Below are 27,381 nucleotides of genomic sequence, written 5' to 3' on the forward strand. Positions count from 1 at the left end.
CGGCTGTGTTAACAACCACAGTAACTGCTGATGGTGGGGACCAGGGCTGTGTTAACAACCACGTAACTGTCTGATGGTGGGGACGCAGGGCGTGGTTAAACCACAGTAACGGTCTGATGGTGGGACGCAGGCGCGTCAACAGTAACTGTTGATGTGGACAGCTGTTTAACAACCACAGTAACTGTCTGATGGTGGGGACGCCAGGGCATGCGTTAACAACACAGTAACTGTTCTGATGGGTGGGACGCAGGCTGCGTTAACAACCACAGTAACTGTCTGATGGTGGGGACGCAGGCTGCGTTAACAACCACAAGTAAACTGTCTGATGGTGGGGACGCAGGGCTGTGTAACACCACAGTAACTGTCTGATGGTGGGACGCAGGCTGCGTTAACAACCACAGTAACTGTCTGATGGTGGGGACGCAGGGCTGTGTTAAACAACCACCAGTAACTGTCTGATGGTGGGGACGCAGGGCTTGTTAACAACCACAGTAACTGTCTGATTGGTGGGACGCAGGGCTGTGTTAACAACCACAGTAACTGTCTGATGGTGGGGACGCAGGGCTGCTTAACAACCACAGTAAACTGTCTGATGGTGGGACGCAGGGCTGTGTTAACAACCCCACAGTAACTGTCTGATGCGCTGAGCCAAGGGCTGTGTTAACAAACCACAGTAACTGTCTGATGGTGGGGACGCAGGGCTGTTTTAACAACCACAGTAACTGTCTGATGGTGGGGACGCCAGGCTGTGTTAACAAACCACACGTAACTGTCTGATGGTGGGGAATGCTGCCGTGTAACAACCACAGAACTGTCTGATGGTGGGACGCAGGCTGGGGGACGCAGGGCTGTGTTAACAACCACAGTAACTGTCTGATGGTGGGGACGCAACTTTGCACAGCCGTTGAAGAGGAGTGGGACAACATTCCACAGGCCACAATCAACATCCTGATCAACTATGACTAGTAAGGATCAAGGGAAAGATGAACGGAGCAAAGTACAGAGAGATCCTTGATGAAAACCTGCTCCAGAGCGCTCAGGACCTCAGACTGGGGCGAAGGTTCACCTTCCAACAGGAAGACGAGCCTAAGCACACAGCCAAGACAACGTAGGAGTGGCTTCGGGACAGGTCTCTGAATGTCCTTGAGTGGCGGAGCGAGAACCCAGACTAACATCTCTGGAGAGACCTGAAAATAGCTGTGCAGCGACGCTCCCCATCCAACTTAACAGAGCTTGAGAGGATCTGCGGAGAAGAATGGGAGAAACTCCCCAAATACAGGTGTGCCAAGCTTGTAGCATCATACCCAAGAAGACTCAAGGCTGTAATCGCTGCCAAAGGTGCTTCAACAAAGTACTGAGTAAAGGGTCTGAATACTTATGTAAATGTGATTTCAGTTTTTTCAAAATGCCTAAAAACCTGTTTTTGCTTCGTCATTATGGGGTATTGTGTGTACATTGATGAGGGGGGGGAAAACTACTTTTTAAAAACATTTTAGAATAAGGTTGTAACGCAACAAAACATGGAAAAAGTCAAGGGGTCTGAATACTTTCTGAATGCACTGTACCGCCCCATATACCCCTCCATATACCCCTCCATATACCCCTCTATCCCCCAAGAGGCATAATAAATCCCGTCAAACTGTAGAATTGCAGGAAATGCATTTAAAAAAATGTCAAACAGACTGCTCTCCAATCATGTGACAGAGGTAGAGGCTAGTCTGAGCTGTGATGATTATTTCTGTCTCTTTCTGCTCACCTCGGTCCAGTGAGCATGTCTACTAGCTCTGAGGAACAGCGAGAGCAGAGCAGCCACAGACTGCCTAGTTATACGGAACTGGCCCTCTCATACGGATTACGCAACCACACAAGATTAAAATAACATAAAGATCCCTTTATTGGTCAGTTACACACAAGGTCCAATCGAAATGTGACTTCTGCTTTTAACCCAACACTGGGCGTCCGTGGAACTGTTGTTGTGGGGTTCAAGTGCCTTGTTTCAAGGGCATAACGACAGGCAATGGCATTTCCCGACAGATTTTTCCCGTCAGACCCGGGATTCAAACTGACAACCCTCAGGCTGCTGGCTCGCCTCTCTAACCGCTAAGCTACCTGGAGGCTGCTGAAGGGCGAGATCGGCTCACAATAATGGGGTGGTATCATTCACTCCATTACAGCCATTATTATGAGCCTCCAGGAGCCTCCACCCTCCCCCCAGGAGCCTCCACCACTAACTCTAAACTTAACCATTAACCTTAATTCTAACCCTAAACTTAACCATTAACCTTAATTCTAACCCTAAACTTAACCATTAACCTTAATTCTATCCCTAAACTTAACCATTAACCTTAATTCTAACCCTAAACTTAACCCTAACTCTAAACCTAACCATTAACCTTAATTCTAACCCTAAACTTAACCATTAACTTTAATTCTAACCCTAAACTTAACCCTAACTCTAAACCTAACCATTAACCTTAATTCTAACCCTAAACTTAACCCTAACTCTAACCCTAAATCTAAAATAGCCCTTTTACAAGTGAGGCCCAGATTTTTTTTTGTTGGCTTACTATTCGTGAGGACTTCTAGAACTCACAAGCATAGTAAAACGTACACACACACACACACACACACACACACACACACACACACACACAAACACACACAAAACACACACACACACACACACACACACACACACACACACACACACACACACACACACACACACACACACACACACACACACACACACACACACACACACACACACACACACACACACACACACACACAGTCTTGTACAGCTAACCTTGTGGGACATACAATTCAGTCCCATTCAAAATCCTATTTTCCCTAACCCTAACCCTAACCTTAACCCTAACCCAAAAACCTAAACTTTATCCTAACCCTAAACCTAATCCTAGCTCCTAACCTTAATATTTAACTTAATTCTAACCCTAACACTAATTCTAACCTTAACGCTAAACCCCTAGAAATGCATTTGACCTTGTGGGACTAACAAAATGTCCCCAGCTGGTCAATTTTACTTTGTTACTCTTGTAGGGACTTCTTTCCCACAAGAATAGTTAAACACGTCCACACACACACACACACACACATAAAGGTGGCCTATTCAAGCAGTTCACTAGCCTAGCCACTCCTCCGACCGATTCAAGCAGTTCTCTAGCCTAGCCACTCTCTGACCGATTCAAGCAGTTCACTAGCCTAGCCACTCCTCTGACCGATTCAAGCAGTTCTCTAGCCTAGCCACTCCTCCGATCGATTCAAGCCGTTCTCTAGTCTAGCCACTCCTCTGACCATTCAAGCCGTTCTCTAGCCTAGCACTCCTCTGACCGATTCAAGCAGTTCTCTAGTCTAGCCACTCCTCTGACCGATTCAAGCAGTTCTCTAGCCTAGCCACTCCTCTGACCGATTCAAGCAGTTCTCAGTCTAGCCACTCCTCTGACCGATTCAAGCAGTTCTCTAGTCTAGCCACTCCTCTGACCGCTTCAAGCAGTTCTCTAGTCTAGCCACTCCTCTGACCATTCAAGCAGTTCTCTAGTCTAGCCATTCCTCTAACCAATTCAAGCAGTTCTCTAGTCTAGCCACTCCTCTGACCATTCAAAGTTCTCTAGTCAGCCACTCCTCTGACGATTCAAGCAGTTTCCGTCTAGCACTCTCTGACCGATTAAGCAGTTCTCTAGCCAGCCACTCCTCTGACCGATTCAAGCAGTTCTCTAGCCTAGCCACTCCTCTGACCGATTCAAGCAGTTCACTATTAGCCACTCCTCTGACCGATTCAAGCAGTTCACTAGTCTAGCCACTCCTCTGACCGATTCAAGCAGTTCTCTAGTCTAGCCACTCCTCTGCCGATCAAGCAGTTCTCTAGTCTAGCCACTCCTCTGACCGATTCAAGCAGTTCTCTAGTCTAGCCACTCCTCTGACCAATTCAAGCAGTTCTCTAGTCTAGCCACTCCTCTGACCGATTCAAGCAGTTCTCTAGTCTAGCCACTTCTCTGACCGATTCAAACAGTTCACTAGTCTAGCCACTCCTCTGACCGATTGCCTCAAAGCTGCTCCAGGTCCACAACGATGTGTACAGGTTGATGTTATCAATGCAAACACACACACAGACAATAGTCAGCTTGAGAAGGATTTGTCCTCAAGCTGTAGAAGCTACACAAGCAGTTCTCGCCTCTCAAGCTACTAGTAACCCAGTCACTATACAGCCATACATCCATATAGCTACACAGCCATACATCCATATAGCTCCACAGCCATACATCCATATAGCTACACAGCCATATATCCATATAGCTACACGCCATACATCCATATAGCTACACAGCCAATATCCATATAGTACACAGCCATATATCCATATAGCTCCACAGCCATACATCCATATAGCTACACGCCATATCCATATAGCACACAGCCATACATCCATATAGCTACACAGCCATATATCCATATAGCTACACAGCCATACATCCATCATAGCTACACAGCCATACAGCCATACATCCATACAACCATACAGCACATTACAACAGTAGTTTATGGAGGATTGACTAGCATGAGAAAGACTACTGCCCAGGTTAGTTCCCTGAGGAAATGGTTATTTTCTGGGGTTATTTTTGTCTTTGTGAGTGGCTAGCTCTGAGCTTGGGGGCATCTACATTCAGGGCTAGTTCAGTCAGAGTAACATTAGTGCAGAGCTCAGTGCATCATCTGGTGCAGAGCCTTTAGGGATCCTGTATGACACAGCGCTGGGAAGAGGAGGACAGGGGGACATCGTCAGATGATCCTGGATCTGAGCAGCACAGAGATCACTAATATTCCAATAGGAGGGCCAGTCATTATAACCCTGTAAAGACGAGGCTTGGTGCTCCCTAGAATCCTCTAGAACATCTACAAAAGAGTCCGAACAATCTGCTCTACATTCGACCACGAAGAGAAGTCTCTGGAGAATCTTTGGATGATGTGTTGTGGCAGCTGATGCTCTGTTGCTCTGAAAGAAAAAATAATTAGCTGTCTGTCTGTTCCTCCCTCTGGCTGACTGAGATCTTCTGCCTATCTATCTGTCTGTCTGTCTGTTCCTCCCTTGGCTGACTGTGATCTGTCTGTCTGTTCCTCCTCTGGCTGACTGTGATCTGTCTGTCTGTTCCTCCTCTGGCTGACTGAGATCTGTCTGTCTGTTCCTCCCTCTGGCAGACTGAGATCTGTCTGTCTGTCTGTTCCTCCCTCTGGCTGACTGAGATCTGTCTGTCTGTCTATTCCTCCTCTTCTGACTGAGATCTGTCTGTCTATCTATTCCTCCCTCTGGCTGACTGAGGTCTGTATGTCTGTTCCTCCCTCTGGCTGACTGAGATCTGTCTGTCTGTCTGTTCCTCCCCCTGCTGACTGAGATCTGTCTGTCTATTCCTCCCTCTGGCTGACTGAGATCTGTCTGTCTATTCCTCCCTCTGGCTGGCTGAGGTCTGTCTGTCTGTTCCTCCCTCTGGCTGACTGAGATCTGTCTGTCTGTCTATTCCTCCCTCTGGCTGACTGAGGTCTGTCTGTCTGTTCCTCCCTCTGGCTGACTGGATCTGTCTGTCTGTCTGTTCCTCCCTACCGGTCCCCGCTGTATAAAGGCTCGTTATTGTTATGTCATCTTCTTGTGTTCTTTTTTGATTAGATTTTTATACTTTAGTTTATTTAGTAAATATTTTCTTAAATCTATTTATTGAACTGCATTGTTGGTTAAGGCTTGTAAGCATTCCAAGGTAATTGTATTCGGCGCATGTAAAAACATGTGATTTGATTTCCTGTCCCTATAGCTGATGCTTTTTTCAGCGGCTAATGGCGATCCTAATACATACCAAATAAGCAGGAAAAACTATCAAAGGTAGAAACTCAATTAACAACAAGCCATATCATTTATGACACCAAAACAGTTCAAATACAGAATTTATAATAATGCAAATATTAGCAATCTTTTTCATCAAATGTAATCTCATGTCTATTAGTTTAATAATAAAGACATGTGTTGTCAGATTGGATGGTTTCAAATGTCAACGAGTTAAAACTGATGTCCTGGTCCACATCCACTACGTCTCAGCACCTGAGGACAACCTGGTCCACATCCACTACGTCTCAGGCACCTGAGGACAAACCTGGTCCACATCCACTACGTCTCAGGCACCTGAGGACAACCTGGTCTACATCCACTACGTCTCAGGCACCTGAGGACAACCTGCGCTACATCCACACGTCTCAGGCACCTGAGGACAACCTGGTCCACATCCACTACGTCTCAAACACCTGAGGACAACCTGGTCCCACATCCACTACGTTCTCAGGCACCTGAGGAAACCTTGCGTCCCACCACTACGTCTTCAAACACCTGAGGACAACCTGGTCCACATCCACTACGTCTCAGGCACCTGAGGACAACCTGGTCCACATCCACTACGTCTCAGGCACCTGAGGACAACCCCACAGACAGTGCACTACTTTAGACCAGGGCCCTATACCCTACACAGTGCACTACTTTAGACCAGGGCCCTATTCCCTATATAGAGCACTACTTTTGACCAGGGCCCTATTCCGTATATAGAGCACTACTTTTGACCAGGGCCCTATTCCCTATATAGAGCACTACTTTTGACCAGGGCCCTATTCCTTATTATAGAGCACTACTTTTACATTTGAGTCATTTAGCAGACGCTCTTATCCAGAGTGACTTGCAGTTCAAAGGGCCCAAGGGGTCAAACGTAGTGCACCGCATAGGGAACAGGGCCCTGGTCTAAAGTAGTACACTATATAGGGAACTGGGTGTCATTCCTGGTCTATAGTAGTGCACTATATAGGGAATAGGGTGCCAGTCCTGGTCTATAGTAGTGCACTATATAGGGAATAGGGTGCCAGTCCTGGTCTATAGTAGTGCACCGCATAGGGAATAGGGTGCCAGTCCTGGTCTATAGTAGTACACTATATAGGGAATAGGGTGCCAGTCCTGGTCTATAGTAGTGCACCGCATAGGGAACAGGGTGTCATTTGGGATGGCAGCCATAGTCTCATCACGTACCAGGCAGGAACTTGAGGTTCTGGAGAAGTTGTCTCTCCTGGTTGAAGTCCACCATCAGATGGTTCATGTTGTCTGTGACCTTGGGCTTCATGGTCAGTCTGAAGGCTGAGGCCATGGTTACCCTGCAGGGAGGAACAAGGCACAGTGAGACTAACACCAGCACCCTACCAGCTGAAACAGCAGAGGACAGAAGGAAGCCGTTCCATTGCTGTGATTACAGTGTGTTATTGGCAACGCCTTCTGGCTGTTTTTGATGATTCTACAAAATATATTCTGGTCAGCGACACTCAGTTACACATGGTCATCCATCGTTCTGGTGTGTGGGGTCTTTCAGACCACCCTCCAGCTAACAGACACACCACATCACTGACCTGGGATCAGTCACAGCAAACAAACATACGCATGTAACCACACACAGCATGTAACCACACGGCGTGTAACCACACGGCGTGTAACCACACGGCGTGTAACCACACGGCGTGTAACCACACGGCGTGTAACCACACGGCATGTATCCACACGGCATGTATCCACACGGCATGTAACCACACCGCATGTAACCACACGGCATGTAACCACACGGCATGTAACCACACGGCATGTAACCACACGGATAGGTTACACACGAATGTACACCACACGCGCTCGAAGTGTCACCCACAGAGCGGCATGTACAAACAGGGCGCATGTTAACCACACGGCATGTAACCACACGAGCATGTAACCACACGGCCATGGTAACCACAACACGGCATGTACCACACACGGCATGTAACCACACACGGCAATGTAACCACCGGCATGTAACCACACGGCATGTAACCACACGGCATGTAACACACACGGCATGTAACACCACACACGGTAGATGTAACCACACGGATGTACCCACACGGTAAAACAGATCTGGAACATAAACGGATATGTAACCACACGGCATGTAACCACACCGGCATGTAACCACACGGATTCACACGGCATGTAACCACACGGATGTAAACCACACGGCATGTAACCACACGGCATGTAAACACCACGGCATGTAACCAACACGGCATGTAACACACACGGCATGTAAACACACGGCATGTAAACACACACGGCATGTAACCAACACGGCATGTAAACACACGGCATGTAACACACGGCATGTAACACACACGGCATGTAAACACCGGCTGTAACCACACGGCATGTAACCACAGCTGTGAACACACGGGCAATGTACCACCACGGCATGTAACCACACGGCATGTAACACACGGCATGTAACACAGAGCGGCATGTACACCGGCATGTAACCACGCGCAATGTAAACACACACGGCATGTACCACAAAACGGCATGTAACCCACACGGCATGTAACCACACGGCATGTACCACACACACGGCATGTAACACACACGGCAGTAACCACACGGCATGTATCCACAGCACGGCAGTAACCACACACGGCATGTAAACACCACACAGGCGGCATGTAACCACGGAATGTAACCACACGGCATGTACCACCACGGCATGGTAAGACCTGGCATGTAACCACATGGCACTGTAACCACCACACGCATTGTATCCACACACGGATGTAACCACACGTGATAACCACATGGCATTATGCACACCTTGGCATGTAACCACATGGCATGTACAACGGCACGCAACAACCGGCATGTAACCACCAACGACGGCATGTATACCCACACACACGGCATGTAACCCAGACGGTCATGTAACCACAAGCATTCGGGCCATGCTCGGTCACTCGCCATGTACTAGACACACGGCATGTAACCACACGGCATTAACCACACTCGGCATGGTAAAGTCACAACTCAGGGCATGTAAAAACACAAAAAGCAGTGGCACGGCATGTATACCACTCACGCAGCGGCACATGTAATTTCCCCCGTTTCACCGCGACTCACACGGCATGTAACCCAAGCCTGGGCATGCTAACCCACAGTCACACGGCAAATGTAACCGATATCACCGCATCATAACCACCACGGCATGTAGTCGACATCTTCTGGTCACTTGTAGAAGTGTAAAACCACACGGCATGTAAACTCACACGGTGCATGTACCACACGGAAGTAACCAACACTGGAATGTACACACACGGAATGTAACCCACGGCATTTATTCAGCCAATGGCATGTAACCTACAACCGTCATTGTAACCACAATGGGCATGTAACCACCACGGCATGTAACTCACACAGGTGGGATAGACTTAGCATGTACTACACACCGGCATGGACCACACACGGCAAATGTAACCACACAGGCATGTCAAACACATAACGGCATGTAACCACACGGCAATGTAACAGCCGGCAATCGTATCACTACGCCACTATGTTGAACCACACACAGGACATTCGGTGGTCATCACCAACGGTCAACATGTTAACCAACACGGCCAATGTAACCAAACACGGTATGTAACCACACGAATCAGCATATTCGTACGGTACAATTTATCCACACGTGCATGTTAGACCTACACGGCATGTAATCGACACACGTGGCATAATGTACCGCACGCAACGGCATGTAGCACACGGCATGTAACCACACACGGTATGTAAACCAACGCATGTAACACGACACGGCCAGTTAACCACAGATGCCGGGAACATACGGTTCATGTATCCCACACTCCGGTGTGATCGGAGCAGTCGTTGAAGCAGGTGGATCACGCAGTAAACCGACTATTGGCGGGGCATTGTAACACCACGGGCACTTAAGGCCACACAGAACTGTAACGACCGTGCATGTTAAGAAATGAGCATGTTAACACGCTGGCATGTAACCACATGGCATCGTACACTGAAGCGCCACGGCATGTAATCCACACAGCGGGCGTAGACACACGACCAGGGAATGTTGATACCACAACTGGCATGTAACCACATTGGGGTCAATGGTAACCATCCACATCTGTGCAAATGTAACACATGCATGTACCCCACTACGGCTCAATATGAACTCTTCGACACGGGGCATTGATAGGCCCTACACGGCATGTAAGCACATCCCACCACAGGCAATGTAACACCAACAACACGGCATGTAAACAACACACGGTCATGGTAACCACGACGGCTATGGTAACTTCACAACCGCGCAATGTATCACGAGTCAGCTTCGTTGCCATGGTAAACACACCACGGATAGTAACACGCACGCGAGGGCAGTGGGTAACGCCACACGCGGGGCATGTACCGACACACGAGGGCGAAGGGTAACCACACCCGGGCTATGTTAATCACAACCAAGCATGTAACCAACGGCATGTATCCGCATCACACGGTAATCGTAACGAACGGAAATTAGTACAGGCATGGTTAACCACACGGACATGTAAGCACTCACAACGGGAATATGCTAACCACACGGCATGGTACCTACACGGCAGTGTAACCACACGGCTATGTTTAACACATGGCATGTAACCTAATCACCGAGAGCATGTAACCAATTAGATGTAACGCACAACCAGGGCAGGTGGTTAACCACAGCAGCGCATGGTAATCCACACACGGCAAATGTAACCACACACGGCATGTAACCACACAAACGGCAATGTAAACCAACAACACGGCATTGTTAACCACAACCGACGGCAATGTTAACCAACAGCACGGCCATGTAACACGACAACGGCATGATAGAACGAATTCACGGTCATGTAACCACCGGCATGTCACAGCACGGCGGAGGCATAATTTAATCTACACACGGCTAGACTACCTATCGGCATGTAACTAAGACTGTATATGGTAGACCACACAGCCATCGTATATGCACTACACGGGTTAAAAATCTGCCGTAAACCACACCAGGCGTTTAATGCGTAACCAACGGATGATGAATTAAGCCACACAGCCTCAGGCGTGGCATGTAACGCTACACGATCGGCGATGTAATCTCTACACGTCGCCATGAACTTACACAGCACCTGGTATGTAACCATACAACGGTGATGTAAAACACACACGGCATGTAAACCAGGCAACGGCAGTACGCTACAGACGTGCATATTGATAAACACAACGGCGTTATTGTGTCGTATACCATCCAAGCGGGGCCACTGTAAAACATCCGGAGCTATGGTACACTGAGTCCACGGGTCAACTTGGGGGTAAGACACACAGGGGCATGTTACATCACACGGCATTAGTAACTCAACGGCACTCGGCATAGTGAGTATAAACACATCGGAGCATGTAAACACACACTAATGTAAACACACTCCGAAGAGAATCGGCCATATGTGGTGTTAAAGCAACTAGGCATGTAAAAACTACGGCAGTGGCTAAACCACAGGTCCGCAATGCTAACTACACTTGCACATGGCATGTTAAGTAGAACACAAGCAGCGGCAGATTTAACACACGGCATGTCTAACACGACACGTGCAAGTGTAACACACGGCATGTAACCAGTGGAAAACGGCATGTAAACCCAACAGCCAATGGACCAACTTTGGCCAAACGTCGGCATGTAAACCTCACGCGGCATGTGGTAAGCCTGACACTGGCAATGTTACCACTACGGGTTATGTATCCAACCGGCAAATTGTATTGTTGGGTGATTTGGCACATTGTGATGTTTTTTTTTTTGTTTGTTGTATTGTCTGATTGTTTGTCCACTTTTCTGTCGTTTTTGATATTTTTCATTACGGCTGTGTGTACTCTTTTTGGCGCCCTGCTTCTCCTCTTTTCTTTTTTTGATTGCCTTTTGTGAAGTATGTTTTTTTGTTTTTCTGGTCGTTGCTGGTCGATTTTTGTCTATTCTCTTATTGATTGGTGATGGAGGAGTCCTGATTGCTGTGCTGCATATGCTCGTGCGACTCTCGTGGGTGTTTATGCGTCCCTTGAACGTTAGCTCTGCTTGTTTCGTGAAAGCTCATGATGTCACTTGGTTGCTATATTCTTCTCTGTATGTTGTCTTCTCTTTTGATGATTCGCTGTATGCTCTTCTTGTTCTCGTTGTGGCTCTGGTTATTTTTTCATTGAGTCATATAACTCCTTAGGGTTTGTTTAAAGTAGGGAATATCTATGTGATACATTTGGTCGAGTTTAGTTTATGTCTTAGTGTGTGTGGTGAGTTGTGAGTCGGCGATTGTGTCCTCGTTTTCTCCGAATGAGCCTTAGCTCACTACTCTTTTTTTGTGTGGGTTTTTTGTGTTTGGTCTCTTTTTTCGGGTTGGGTTTGTTCGCCCCAAAGCTGAGTAGTCTTTATCTTATAATGCTTTACTTGAAAGTTTTTACACAGCGAGTTATTTCTCTTAGAAAATTGTTTAGTGTGGATATGGTTGTGTTTTTAAAGTGATTGGTTGGGTTCTGAACGCTAGTGGGTAAGAAACATTTTGTATTATGTATTATAGTTTCTTGACGTTGTGTCATGTCATTTGATATTTTGAAGTAGCAATAAAAGTTTAGATGATTACATTGTGATTTTTTAATTGGATGTTGGCTTGTGGTGGGATGTGTGATGCAGATTGCCTTTTGTTTAGTCGAATCTATCTTGCTGTGATTTTTTTGTCCAGATTTAGTTTTATTGTTGTTTTTTATATATAGAGGATATTAGTATTAGTTGTGTTCTGCTAATGTGTTTGTTTCTCCATTTGTGTTGATCTTTTCCCTAAATGTTATTGATAGTTATGGTTCATTGCTCTTAATTGGTGTTTCTTGGGAATGTTTATTCTTGGTTTTGGGTGTTGGGACAATATTGATCAATTCATACTATTTATTTTGGGGTTCTTGGGTTTTTTTTGGGTTGTTTTTACAAATTATTGTTTGTTGGGTGTTGGTTTTTTTGGTTGGTTTTGTGTCTTGGAGTGAATTATTGAAGCTTAGGAAATGATAATTTCCTTTAAGTTGTTGTGCTCAATGCTCATTAGTTGACAGACTGTTTTTCATAAACTAGTTTTTCCATTTTTCTACTATGAAGCGTACTTTCTGCTTCTTGTGTTGTATATTTTATTTCTATGGGTGACTTATATTGGGTTTTCAGTGATAATGTGGCATTTAGTTTGGGTTGTATATATACGAGTTGATTATCTATGCATTGTTCAATGCCAAGTCCTGTCATTCTTTCGTATCGCCACTTTTGTGTTTCTTTTTTTTCTACTAATATATTTGTGTCACACAGTATCTACATCTATCGGCACTCACATGCTTGTCTTGTCCAATGCTTATTGTGTTTAAACAGTTTGTTTGGAATAATCGTTTTTATGTTTAGTGTGTTTTTTGTTCTGCGGCCTCGTCCCTCGACACGGGCTGCGGATACAGGGTACCTTCTTGCAATCTCACATTCATAGTCTGATACTCTGTACACTCATGTGTTTTTTTTTGGTTGTTTTTTGGGGTTTCTACCGATAGCGGTTTCGTTGTACTCTTGTTTTCTATTCGTCTTTCTTCTACAAAAGCCTGTTGTGTGCGTGCCTCTTTGTGCATGAGGCAAGGTGTCAATCAGCTACTTTTCTAGGTTTTTCAGATGCAGTTGTGACTGGGGTATTGGGAGTGGGTGGATATTTGTTATCGCTACTATTATGCGTCGTACTCGCTTTAATTTGTTTATAAGCTATTTTTCACTACATTCCCGTTTTATTCTAGGTTATGCAATCCAACACGGGGCATGGGTACAACACACCTCTGTGGCCATCGGTTCAATCCACAAACGGGCATGTATACCACCACGCCGATCATGTAACCAGCAAACGGACAAGTGAACCCGACAGCATCTATCTTGCAACGGCTATTGTAAACCGACACATGTGTGATTACCACAGTTAAGCACGGGGTACGTCAGGGTTAACTTAACAAATGTTTAGGCGGCATGTTATCCACAACGCGCTAAAAGTAACCAAACACGGCTGTAATGAAGATAAACAACAACCGGACAATGTATAAACCACATAACATTTGAGGTTAAAAGACGGAAGATATCGAAACTAACACAGGATTAATATGCGCATGCGTGGAACCTACATTTGCCGCAATGTAAACCCACCACTTCGGTCAAAGTAATATACTCAACATATGTGCATGTAACAACATCTCGCTGGGGCATCAATCTAACCTCAACAGCACGGCATGCCTAACCACATCATAACACTCACGCATGTATTCACGACACACGAGCAATGTCTAAACACAACCCACCACATTTTTTATTTTAGTTTAGATGTAGATACAAAAGGGGTTTATGTTGGGACTCTGAGCATTGTGAAATTGTGGCCTTCTCAGTCAAAGTCAGGAAACGTACTATCCCCTTTGTGCCCCCAAAACAAATTGTTACATATTACTATTGTCAGCCTTAGTTTCTATGAATACCAACATAAACGCGGATATAGGTACTAAACCACATGGCATTCAACACTGCGCATGTAACCAGCACGAGCGGCATGGTTAACCAACATGGCATGTTAACCATCCACACTTGGTGCGATGTAACCACACGCGCATTGATATCCACATTAACGACACACTGTGGCAATGTAACCAGCTCACCACGGGATTGTTCAACAACCTTACAACAGGTCATGTAAACCCATCGGTAACATCGGCATGTAAACGCACTACGGGTCAATGATAACACCAAAGCATGTGTAACATCAGAAAGCAAATGGTCAAACAAGAGACACACAGTGTCATGTTAAAGCTCGACACACGGCGGATTGGTAGGGATCCCCCACGGGCGTGATAACCACACACGGCATGTAACCACACATAGACACGGCAAAGCTTAAACACACACGGCATGTAACCACACACGGCATGTAACCCCACACGGCATGTAACCCTAACAAACCAGGCAATGTAACCACACAACGGCATGTACAAGCATCCCACGGCATGTAACCACGGTAACCGTCACACACACACTGGCAGAAACACAACATTAACCAAGCATGGTAAACCACACGGACAGAGATTGTACACATCACATCACGCATGTAACCACACACGGCACGTAACACACACGGCACTGATAGTCCACACGGCATGTAACCACACTTAACATGTAACTACATATACACTACCATTCAAAAGTTTGGGGTCACTTAAAAATGTCCTTTAAAAGAAAAAGATAAACACATTTTTGTCCAATATAAAAATAACATCAAATTGATTAGAAATACAGTGTTGACATTTTGTTGATATTGTAATGACTATTGTAGCTGGAAACAGCAGATTTTTTATGAATATCTACATAGGCGTACAGAGGCCCATTATCAGCAACCATCACTCCTGTGTTCCAAGGCTCTGTGTTCGATCGCCTCTTCACTGTTGACGTTGAGACTGGCTCGTTTTCGTGGGTACTATTTAATTGAAGAGCTGCGTTGACAAGTTGATCGCACGTTAACACTAAGATTACGTCCTTCTAACTGTCCTCATGGACTTTCTCCTTGACTCAGATTGTGCTTCACCGAGGCCTGCTCCACTTCCATCTTTTCTTATTCTGGTTAGAGTCTATCGTTTTGTTAGTTACTGTGAAGGGAGTATAGTACAGCGTTTGTACAAGATATCAGTTATTCTTGTAATTTCTCGCACTGGAAATATGAGCCTTCATTTCTACAGAACAAGAATAGACTGACGAGTATTTCAGAAGAAAATAGGTCTCTTTGGTTACTAGCCATTTTATGAGCGCTGTAATCGAACCTACAAATGCGCGATGCTCCAGATACTCAACGTGTGTACTACCTGCTAATGACTTAAATGTATAAGTGTACATGTTAGTTAAAGAAGGCAGTTTTATTCAATTAGCCTTTTAAATGATAAACTTGATCTACCTAAGACCACGTGCCAATTGGGCAAGCACAGGAATATGGTTGCTGGATCAATGGGCCCTCTCGCTAATGATTGCTATTAGTAAAGATCTCACTATCCTTTTTTATTCAATTGTTATATATGTTTTTTTTTGTTTTTTTCCTTTTTTTATATTTTATTTGTAGATCAGCCCATTTCCAGCTACAAGAGTAATTTACAACATAAACAATGTCGACACTGTATTTCTGATCAATTTCATGTTATTTTAATGGACAAAGTGTTTTTATTATATATATATTTTTAAACAAGGACATTTCTAAGTGACCCCAAACTTTTGAACAGTAGTGTAGGTCAAGTACATGTTACTATCAGTTCACTGACGTCGGACTACTGATGAAAATAGCAAAAAAATACATCTGCTAAACTATCGATCTCAACTATGCTCTAAGCAAGGCTTCTCACTGCAGCCGATAACAGACATGTCCACAGACTAGACAAGGGACGAGTAAACCTACCTATCTTTGATCTGCTTGGCAGCCTTGGAAGAAGAGGAGGAGAGGAGCGTATAGGAGAAAGAAGAAGAGGTTGGTTAGTACAGCCATGCAGCTGAGGGTTGGTGGGCGTGCAGCAGTGTTCTGCTCAGTGGCTGTAGTGGACACAGACTGGCAGGCAGGGCCCTCACACTCATACACAGTGGGAAGCTGAGTAGAGCATGGTGATCAACATCACACAGGAAAAAGCAGCATGACTTTGGATTTAAACATTAGTTGAAGTGGAACTGACTGCGTTTTAAACTACTTTGCAGATATGAAATAAACAGACAATCATAATACCAGTCAAAAATGTATAAATTCCTAGTTTATGCTACAAAACCAACTTTATAAGTTTTAAAAATAGGTTATATTTGACTCAACATTCCATGACTTACAGTAAGGTATTGTTGGCAGAATAGATGGTTGCAGTTCAATGCATGATTAATATAATTCACCAATACATTTCTTGCTAGTCCCCAAAAAATCCTAAATCAGGTTGTAAATCCCAGCTGGCCTGGTACATTGTTTGCTGCCTCCGTTCAGGATGCACTGCTTCAGTTCAATATTTTGGACAAAAACGGACGAATGTAACTACAGCTGGGAATGTCAATACAATCAAACTAGCAAGGGCAATGATCACACGTCAGTCATAACGTGGCTAACAGGCGTATCTATTTATGTAGCAAGGTAAAAACACGGAGCCTAACGTTAGCTAGATAGCTAGCTGCTAGGAGGATGTCATGTCATTGGAGGAGTGACTGACTGTTTCCCCTCATATTGTTTTTCGGTTGCTGTACACAGCTAGTGATGCAGGTGTCATTTGGTTAGCTAGCAAGACATGTGAATCGCTTTGCTCGCTAGCTATGCTGAGCTTGAACAACTGTTATCCAGTTAGCATCTCTCTCTCGTTCTACAATTCACTGGCTATCTACTCCGATTTCAGAACACTCTCGTCTGAGTGTGCCAAAGCGCAGAAAAACAGGCGCATTTACAAACTCGCAACACCTGCTGAATATGACCGGTGTCAGTAAACGTAAGGAGAACGAGTCACAGCACAGTTACAGTCACCAACGCTATAGATAACATGAAAACAGCTGGCAAGCGTTAGGTGTTCTCTCATTTGTGTCTGGAAGTAGCTAGCCAACGTTAGCCAGTTAGCTTGACTGCCGTTGTGAGGAATGCTCGGTTCAACCCTCCGCCAGACCGTCCAGTGTCAACAGTGTGCGCTCAGAGAGCAAAACGCTCTGAATTTATGAACGCAGAGATCACTCAAACACACTGGAGGTAATTTACGAACGCACACTTAGTTATCAATTAAATGTATTTGCCTATCACAGTGCCATCCGTTTTGTCACCAAAGCCCCATATACTACCCACCACTGTGACCTGTATCCTCTCGTTGGCTGGTCCTCGCTACATATTCGTCGCCAAACCCACTGGCTCCAGGTCATCTATAAGTCTTTGCTAGGTAAAGCCCTGCCTTATCTCAGCTCACTGGTCACCATAGCAGCAACCACCCGTAGCACGTGCTCCAGCAGGTATATTTCACGGGTCACCCCCAAAGCCAATTCCTCCTTTGGCCACCTTTCCTTCCAGTTCTCTGCTGCCAATGACTGGAACAAACTGCAAAAATTACTGAAGCTGGAGACTCATATCTCCCTCACTAGCTTTAAGCACCAGCTGTCAGAGCAGCTCCCAGATCACTGCACCTGTACATAGCCCATCTGAAATATAGCCCATCCAAATACCTCATCCCCATACTGTATTTATTTATCTTACCTCATTTGCACACACTGTATATATAATTTTTTTCTACTGTATTATTGACTGTATGTTTTGTTTATTCCATGTGTAACTCTGTGTTGTTGTACGTGTCGAACTGCTATGCTTTATCTTGGCCAGGTCGCAGTTGCAAATGAGAACTTGTTCTCAACTAGCCTACCTGGTTAACAAAAGGTGAAATTAAAATAAATAAAACATTTGGCATCCATCAAATGGGTGGGCAGGCAAGTTCCCATTCAGTTGTCAAAACGTGGGTTGGGACCAGCATGCATTGGCAGGCGAGCAGACTACTATCCCCCATCATTTATCAGTGCAATGTTGACGAACATTTATTCTAATGTTCCCTCGTTAGATTTTAGCTCATCTTGCTCTGGCTAGCATCTTGTTGTTGTTGATGTACATAACTGAGGGAGAGAGAGCCTACCTTTTCATCATTGTTTGATCAACAGGACAGTAAAGTTCCCAAATGTAAGAGGACTCCAGTGGTATTTACATATTTACAGAAATACATTCAGGTGTATTTTGTGGCTTTTTGGCGAATGTGTTCTAATGATCTACTTACTGCCTGTAAACACACAGTCCAGTTGAAAGTGAATGATGGCAGGCCGATGTGGCAAATGGCTTATTTGCAAATAGCTTTTGGTGGCTATGGCACACCGGTCTGTGTAGACTCCGGTCCTGGACAAGGCAGGTGTTTTTATTAGGTTTTATGTACTGCAGTGTCTATTAATTGTCCAAAAGCACAGCCTCTTTCCCACTCTATATTGCTAAAGAGTTTTCACAAATGACTCTATTCATTCCCAAACGTTGTATGAATTTTTGAAAACGTGAAAAGGACCATATCTAAGTGCTCGCTTGTCAGAAAATGTTTTTAAAAAGGTGTCATATTCATGTTGATAAAACGCAGTCAGTTCCACTTTAAGATTCTGAAAATATTAGATAGGAAATTGACAGGCGAAAAATCATGTTTGTTAGTTTAATTAAGAAAACCATTCTTCATGGGTCACCTTTTAGAAGTATATTTTAAGCTTGTTAAAACCAAAAAAGTTCTCATTCGTTTCCATTCATTTTATCACATTGTATTTAGAAACAAATCCAAAAACAAATCAAATAAACTTTCACTTTAGAATGAGGACTACAATCTACCAAATTTAGCTGGATGAGGCCAAAATTTTCCTGACTCATGTTACCCAGCAGCAGGTCAACGTTGACCTTTACCTACTTCCTGGTATCCCGTGTCAGCTGATCACATTCAAATAATCTTCTTGTCTAAGGCCTAGACAGCCAATGAGATGCTGTTGTTTCACACCACATCCTGTATGATATCACAGACCAGCAGCCTCTACCTTAGTGAACTCATCCTCGTCTTTAATATCCAGAGCATTGTTGGCAAACTCCAGGAGCTCCTCTGCACTCTCCAAGGCGTCGCTGCTCTGTGTCAGTTGATTCTACGGAACAAAGGAGAACAAAGAAAATATGGAGCTGTTACAGCACATTCAGGTTTGGTTTCTATTAAAAGGCCCAATCCAGCCATTTTTATATCAATATCAAATCATTTCTGGGTAACAATTAAGTACCTTACTGTATGTAATAGATTTCCATTAAAATTGGCACAATTCAATTTTTTGGCAAAAAACAATTTCTCATGCAAGAATTTTGCCAGGACTGTCTGGGAGTTGTCCGAGTGGGGAGTAGAAAACTGAAAATCTAATTTTATTGGTCACATGCATAAATTTAGCAGATGCAGCGAAATGCTTGTGTTCCTAACTCCAACAGTACAGTAGTATCTAAAAACAATTCACAACAATACACACACATCTAAAAGTAGAAGAATGAAATTAGGAAATATATAAATATTAGATTGCGCAATGTCGGAGAGGCATTGACTAGAATACAGTAGAATAGAATACAGTAGATACATATGAGATGAGTAAAGCAGAATGTGAACATTATTAAAGTGGCCAGTGATTCCATGTCTATGTATAGAGGGCAGCAGCCTCTAAGGTGCAGGGTTGCGTAACCGGGTGGAAGCCAGCGAATTATGGCTATTTAACAGTGATGGCATTGAGATAGAAGCTGTTTTTCAGTCTCTCGGTCACAGCTTTGATGCACCTGTACTGACCTCGCCTTCTGGATGATAGCGGGGTGAACAGGGCAGTGGCTCGGGTGGTTGATGTCCTTGATGATCTTTTTGGCCTCCTGTGACATCGGGTGCTGTAGATGTCCTGGAGGGCAGGTAGTTTGCCCCCGGTGATGTGTTGGGCAGAACGCACCACTCTGGAGAGCCTTGCGGTTGCGGGCGGTGCAGTGGCCGTACCAGGCGGTGCAGTTGCCGTACCATGATATAGCTCGACAGGATGCTCTCAATTGTGCATCTGTAAAAGTTTGTGAGGGTTTTAGGGGCCAAGTAAAATCTCTTTAGCTTCCTGAGGTTGAAGAGGCACTGTTGCACCTTCTTCACCACACTGTCTGTGTGTGGGTGGACCATTTCAGATCGTCAGTGATGTGTACGCCCGAGGAACTTTCCAACTTTTCCACTGCGGTCCCGTCGATGTGGATAGGGGCGTGCTCCCTCTGCTGTTTCCTGAAGTCCACGATCAGCTCCTTTTGTTTTGTTGACGTTGAGTGAGAGGTTATTTTCCTGGCACCACTCTCCCAGGGGCCCTCACCTAGCTGTTATTGGCAGAGAGGTTTGCTTCTGGTGTATTAACCAATTGACCACATGGTGATGTCACCAAGGGAAGCTGAAACTCCCGCCCACGTAAACCTGATGATTAGACGGTCCTGTGTAGATTGTTAGTTCTTGATTGTTGCTGGTTGAAAATAACAATGTTCACATTGTTTTACACTTCGACAGTGTTTAGTTTCATCAACTGTTGTACAATATGATACTATAAAACGCAAGGGAAAAAAACTAACATTTTGACGACACTGGGACTTTAAGACCTGATACCATTAACATATTACATCTTGTTTCTCTATCTCGCTGCTTACCGCAGTGCTGTTCAATGTCCTTTTCAAAAAGGTCAAAGCTAAAAAGACAATATCCCTCCGTCTGGAAGTGCTCTGTGTTTGGCAGTCAGCCTGAGGTCTCTGCTGAGTCAGACTGAGGATGTATCTGTAGTGCAGATACTATTCCCTATATAGTGCACTACTTTTAACCAGATTCCTATGGATGGGGCCTGGTCAACAGTACTGCACTACAGTATATAGGGAATAGGGTACACTACAGTATATAGGGCAGTATATAGGGAACAGGGTGCACTACAGTATATAGGGAATAGGGTTAACTACAGTATATAGGGAATAGGGTGCACTACAGTATATAGGACAGTATATAGGGAATAGGGTATACTACATTATATAGGGAATAGGGTATACTACATTATATAGGGAATATGGTGCACTACAGTATATAGGGAATAGGGTACACTACAGTATATAGGGAATAGGGTACACTACAGTATATTAGGGAATAGGGTACACTACAGTATATAGGGAATAGGGTACACTACAGTATATAGGGAATAGGGTACACTACAGTATATAGGGAATAGGGTCACTACAGTATATAGGGAATAGGGTACACTACAGTATATAGGGAATAGGGTACACTACAGTATATAGGGAATAGGGTATACTACAGTATATAGGGAATAGGGTGCACTACAGTATATAGGGAATAGGGTGCACTACAGTATATAGGGAATAGGGTACACTACATTATATAGAGAATAGGGTGCACTACAGTATATAGGGAATAGGGTACACTACAGTATATAGGGAATAGGGTACACTACAGTATATAGAACAGTATATAGGGAATAGGGTACACTACAGTATTAGGGAATAGGGTGCACTACAGTATATAGGGAATAGGGTACACTACAGTATATAGGGAATAGGGTACACTACAGTATATAGGACAGTAATATAGGGAATAGGGTACACTACAGTATATAGGACATTATATAGGGAATAGGGTACACTACACGTATATAGGGAATAGGGTACACTACTATATAGGACAGTATATAGGGAATAGGGTGCACTACAGTATATAGGGAATAGGGTGCACTACAGTATATAGGGAATAGGGTACACTACAGTATATAGGACAGTATATAGGGAATAGGGTACACTACAGTATAATAGGGATAGGGTGCACTACAGTATAAAGGGAATAGGGTACACTACAGTATATAGGGAATAGGGTATACTACAGTATATAGAGAATAGGATACACTACAGTATATAGGGAATAGGGTACACTACAGTATATAGGACAGTATAATAGGGAATAGGACAGTATATAGGGAATAGGGTACACTACAGTATATAGGGAATAGGGTACACTACAGTATATAGGGAATAGGGTACACTACAGAATATAATCCCATTTGGGACTGAACCTGATGCTGAACAGTCTGTCAGAACTGTCCTTCCTACAGGACAGAGTTAGCTGACCATGAGAAGACCTGTTCGCTAACAGAAAGACTATCAGCTGCTATTGCTAAGCCTCCTCTCAGGTTCCTGTGACCCCAAGGAGAGAGGACCAGAGCGGGGGAAACGTAACGATTACCCCAAGGAGAGAGGACTAGAGCAGGGGGGAAACGTAACGATTACCCCAAGGAGAGAGGACTAGAGCAGGGGGAAACGTAACGATTACCCCAAGGAGAGAGGACCAGAGCGGGGGGGAAACGTAACGATTACCCCAAGGAGAGAGGACTAGAGCAGGGGGGAAACGTAACGATTACCCCAAGGAGAGAGGACCAGAGCAGGGGGAAACGTAACGATTACCCCATGGAGAGAGGACCAGAGCAGGGGGGAAACGTAATGATTACCCCAAGGAGAGAGGACTAGAGCGGGGCGGAAACGTAATGATTACCCCAAGGAGAGAGGACCAGAGCAGGGGGAAACGTAACGACTACCCCAAGGAGAGAGGACCAGAGCAGGGGGAAACGTAATGATTACCCCAAGGAGAGAGGACTAGAGCGGGGGGAAACATAACGATTACCCCAAGAAGAGAGGACTAGAGCGGGGGGAAACGTAACGATTACCCCAAGGTAAAGAGGACCAGAGCAGGGTGTGGAGGTAACAGAACAGCTACTTGGTTGGTAAAGGCTAGATGAGCTCACAGTGACACAGATAACATTTTGGTTTGTCAGCTGACAGACCAACTCATAATAACGGTGAATGCTGGCAAAACAAAATCTAGCTCTTGGAGTGTTGAATGAAAACTAATCATGAACAACATGGTCGTCCTGCTATGGGTTTAGTCATTCAAAAGAGTCGGACACGCATTTAACAATTTAGAATGAATTAAACAAAAACAGGTCTATGTTTTTCATTTAACTGATGAAAATATATGTTTTCCTGAGTTACATGACGAGACATGCGAGTTGATACTGGGTGTGAAGTGAGTTTGATGTAATGGGAAACAGAATACCAGGCAGCGCTCAACCTACAAAGAGGGACAATGAGTAATCTCATATCTGGGGGGGTCGAACCCTACACTGACTAACCCATAACCAACATCATCAAACAGGAAGGGGCAAGAAGAACACAGGAATACAGGTCTGACCTGACCCCTAACAACACACATCAACAGGAAGGGCCAGAGACACAGGAAATAGTCTGACCCTAGCCCTGAACCCTAACCCTAACCAACATCATCAAACGGAAGGGGCAGAAGACACGCAATAAGGTACTGACCGCTAACACTGTTTACCCTAACTTAAACAACATCATCAAACACCAGTCAAAGAAGGGGCCTAAGAGACACAGGAAATACAGGTAACTGAACCCCTAAACCTGACCCTAACCCCTAACCAACCATCACAAAACAGGCAAGGGGCGAAAAGACACAGGAAATACAAGGTACCTGACCCTACCTGACTACTAACCCAACATCATTCAAACGGAAGGGGCCAAGAAGACACAGGAAATACAGGACCTTGACCCTAACTGACCACCTAACCCAACACTCATAAACAGGAAGGGGCAAGAAGACACAGGAAATACAGGTACTGACGCGCCCTAACCTGACCTACACACACATCAACAGGAAGGGGCAAGACAGAAAAAGGAAATAAGGTACTGAAACCCCTAACCCCTGACTAACCGCTAACCAATCATCAAACAGGAAGGGGCCAAGAAGACACAGGAAATCCAGGTACTACGCTCCTACCCTAACCCAAACCATCAACAGGAAGGGCCAAGAGTGCAGGACTCAGGTACTGACGCCTAACCTAACATCAAACAGGAAGGGGCCAAGAAGGCCAGCTACAGGTACTGACCCTAACCTAACCCAACACATCAACAGGAAGGGGCCAAGAAGACCAGGATACAAGGACTTGAGGCGCTAACCCAACCTTACTTACCCAACGACACAGGATGGTCTGTAAGTCTTAGGAGCTACAAGGGATTTAGATAGACGCTACTACTGGTATCATATCTCATGAGAGCATACTAACAGACTGATAGGATGATGTCTCATATCCAGAGACATAGCTACAGTACTGATAAGGATGTGTCTCATATCGCCAGAGCATACTACAGACTGATAGGATTTGTATCATATCCCAGAGACATACTACAGACTGATAGATTTGTATCATATGCAGAGACTACTACAGATGTATAGGAATTTGTATCATATCTCAGAGAACTACTACAGACTGAGAGGTTTTGTATCATATCCAGAGACATCTACAGACTGATAGGATTTGTATCATATCCAGAGACATTTACAGACTGATAGGATGTGTCTCATATCCAGAGCCTACTACCAGACTGATAGGATTTGTCTCTTATCCAGAGACATGACTAACAGATGAGAGGTTTTTGTATCATATCCAGAGACATACTACAGAACTGAGAGGATTTGTTCTTTATCCAGAGACATACTACAGACTGATGGATTTGGTCTTATCCAGAGACATACTACAGATGAGGATGTGGTCAATATCCCAGAGACTACTAACAGACCTGAGAGGATGTGTATATTATCCCAGAGACTACTACAGACTGAGTGTGGTTTTGTATCATAATCCAGAGACATACTAAAGAGCTGATGGATATTTGTATCTTATCCAGCAGATGACATTACTACAGACTGGATAGGATTTTGTATTTATCAGAGACACTAAGACTGATAGGATTTTGTTCATAGCGAGAATACTACGATCTAGATAGGATATTGTATATTATCCAGAGACATACTACAGACTGATAGGATTTTGTATCTTATCCAGAGACATACTACAGACTGATAGGATGTGTCTGCATATCCAGAGACATACTAACAAGACTGTAGGATGTGTCTTATACCACGAAGACATACTACAGACTGAGAGGATTGTCTCTTATCCCAGAGACATACTACAGACTGATAGGATTTTGTATCATATCCAGAGAACATACTACAGACTGTAGGATTTGTATATATCCGAGACATACTACAGACTGAGAGGATGTGTCTCATACCCAGGACATACAACAGACTGATAGGAATGTGTCTTCATATCCAGAGACATACTACAGACTGATAGGATTTGTATCATATCCCAGAGACATACTACAGACTGATAGGATTTGTATCAATATCCAGAGACATACTACAGACTGAGAGGATTTGTCTCTTTGTGTACAGTAGTGAATGCAATGCCTGGAAGGCTCTGTGACGTGTGTGTATCTGCATCAGCCCTGGTGTGTGTGTATCTGGCATCAGCCCTGGTGTGTGTGTATCTGGCATCAGCCCTGGTGTGTGTGTTATCTGGCATCAGCCCTGGTGTGTGTGTATTGGCATCAGCGCTGGTGTGTTGTATCTGGCATCAACCCTGGTGTGTGTGTATCTGGCATCAACCTGGTGTGGTGTGTATCTGGCATCAACCCTGGTGTGTGTGTCTGGCGTTAGCCCTGGTGTGTGTGTGTATCTGGCATCAGCCTGGCTGTGTGTGTATCTGGCATCAACCCTGGTGTGTGTGTATCTGGCGTCAACCTGGTGTGTGTGTGTATCTGGCATCACTGCCTGGTGTGTGTGTATCTGGCATCAACCTGGTGTGTGTGTATCTGGCATCAACTGTCTGTTGTTTGGTTTATTTTATTCTTGCTCAGAGATAAAATGAAGAAATTCAGAATTGACTAAGAATGGCAAAACACACATTTTAAAATCCATAACTGTAACGGCTGTCGTCTTCCTCCTTCCTCGGACGAGGAGAGGAGAGAAGGATCGTGGACCAATACGCAGCGAGGTATGTTGACATCAATGAATTTATTGAAAAGACGAAGACTGACACGAATTACTTGACTTATACAAAATCAAACAAACAACGTAGACAGACCTGATCATGGAACTTACATAAACACGCAGAACTCACGAACAGGAACAGACTACAATAAACGAACCGAACAACCAAAACAGTCCCGTGTGGTGCGCAGACACAGACACGGAAGACAATCACCCACAAACAAACAGTGTGAACAGCCAACCTATATATGGTTCTCAATCAGAGGAAAACGTCAAACACCTGTCTCTGATTGAGAACCATATAAGGCTAATTACAAGTGACCTAAAATGAAACACAAAACATTAATGCCCACCCCAACTCACGCCCTGACCCTCTAAATATACAAAAATAACATAAAATAGGTCAGGAACGTGACAATAACACATCAGATGAGACAGAATAGAATAGAGAACACTTGAAACATTACAGGGCATTTTTTCATTCTGATTGTTAAAAAGTCTGTCTGTTAAAATAATGTTTTACCCAAAAATGATCTTACATAATGTTGTAGTGTCCTCATACACCCCTTTCACCCTCTCTCAGACAGCCTGGGGTGTGTGTGATGTTGTAGTGTCTCCATACACCCCTCTCACCCCTCTCTCAGACAGCCTGGGGTTGTGGTGATGTTGTAGAGTCTCCATACACCTCTCTCAGACAGCCTGGGGTGTGTGTGATGTTATAGAGTCTCCATACACCCCTCTCACCCCTCTCTCAGACAGCCTGGGGTGTGTGTGATGTTTATAGTGTCTCCATACACCCCTCTCTCAGACAGCCTGGGGTGTGTGTGATGTTATAGTATCTCCATACACCCCTCTCAGACAGCCTGGGTGTGTGTGATGTCATCGTGCTGCTATGGCAGTTCTCTGGCCAACTCTCAAAGTCCATTGAGCAGGAACAAAAGTGTCTGAAATTACCT

General features: G+C 44.6%; 1 protein-coding gene across 1 annotated transcript in view; it reads right to left on the minus strand.

Annotated features, from left to right (window-relative positions):
* LOC112070365 (FSD1-like protein) overlaps nt 1–27,381 on the minus strand; it is a 68,939-nt gene that overhangs the window by 29,788 nt on the left and 11,770 nt on the right. Inside the window, exons 4-6 of the mRNA XM_070438940.1 lie at nt 19,521–19,622; nt 16,375–16,397; nt 7,073–7,194 (exon numbers count right to left, since the gene is read on the minus strand). Coding sequence (XP_070295041.1) covers nt 7,073–7,194; nt 16,375–16,397; nt 19,521–19,622 — 247 coding nt within the window. The remainder of the gene's footprint in view (nt 1–7,072; nt 7,195–16,374; nt 16,398–19,520; nt 19,623–27,381) is intronic.

The sequence above is a fragment of the Salvelinus sp. IW2-2015 genome, unplaced genomic scaffold (assembly GCF_002910315.2).
Source record: "Salvelinus sp. IW2-2015 unplaced genomic scaffold, ASM291031v2 Un_scaffold1305, whole genome shotgun sequence".
Lineage (NCBI taxonomy): Eukaryota > Metazoa > Chordata > Actinopteri > Salmoniformes > Salmonidae > Salvelinus > Salvelinus sp. IW2-2015.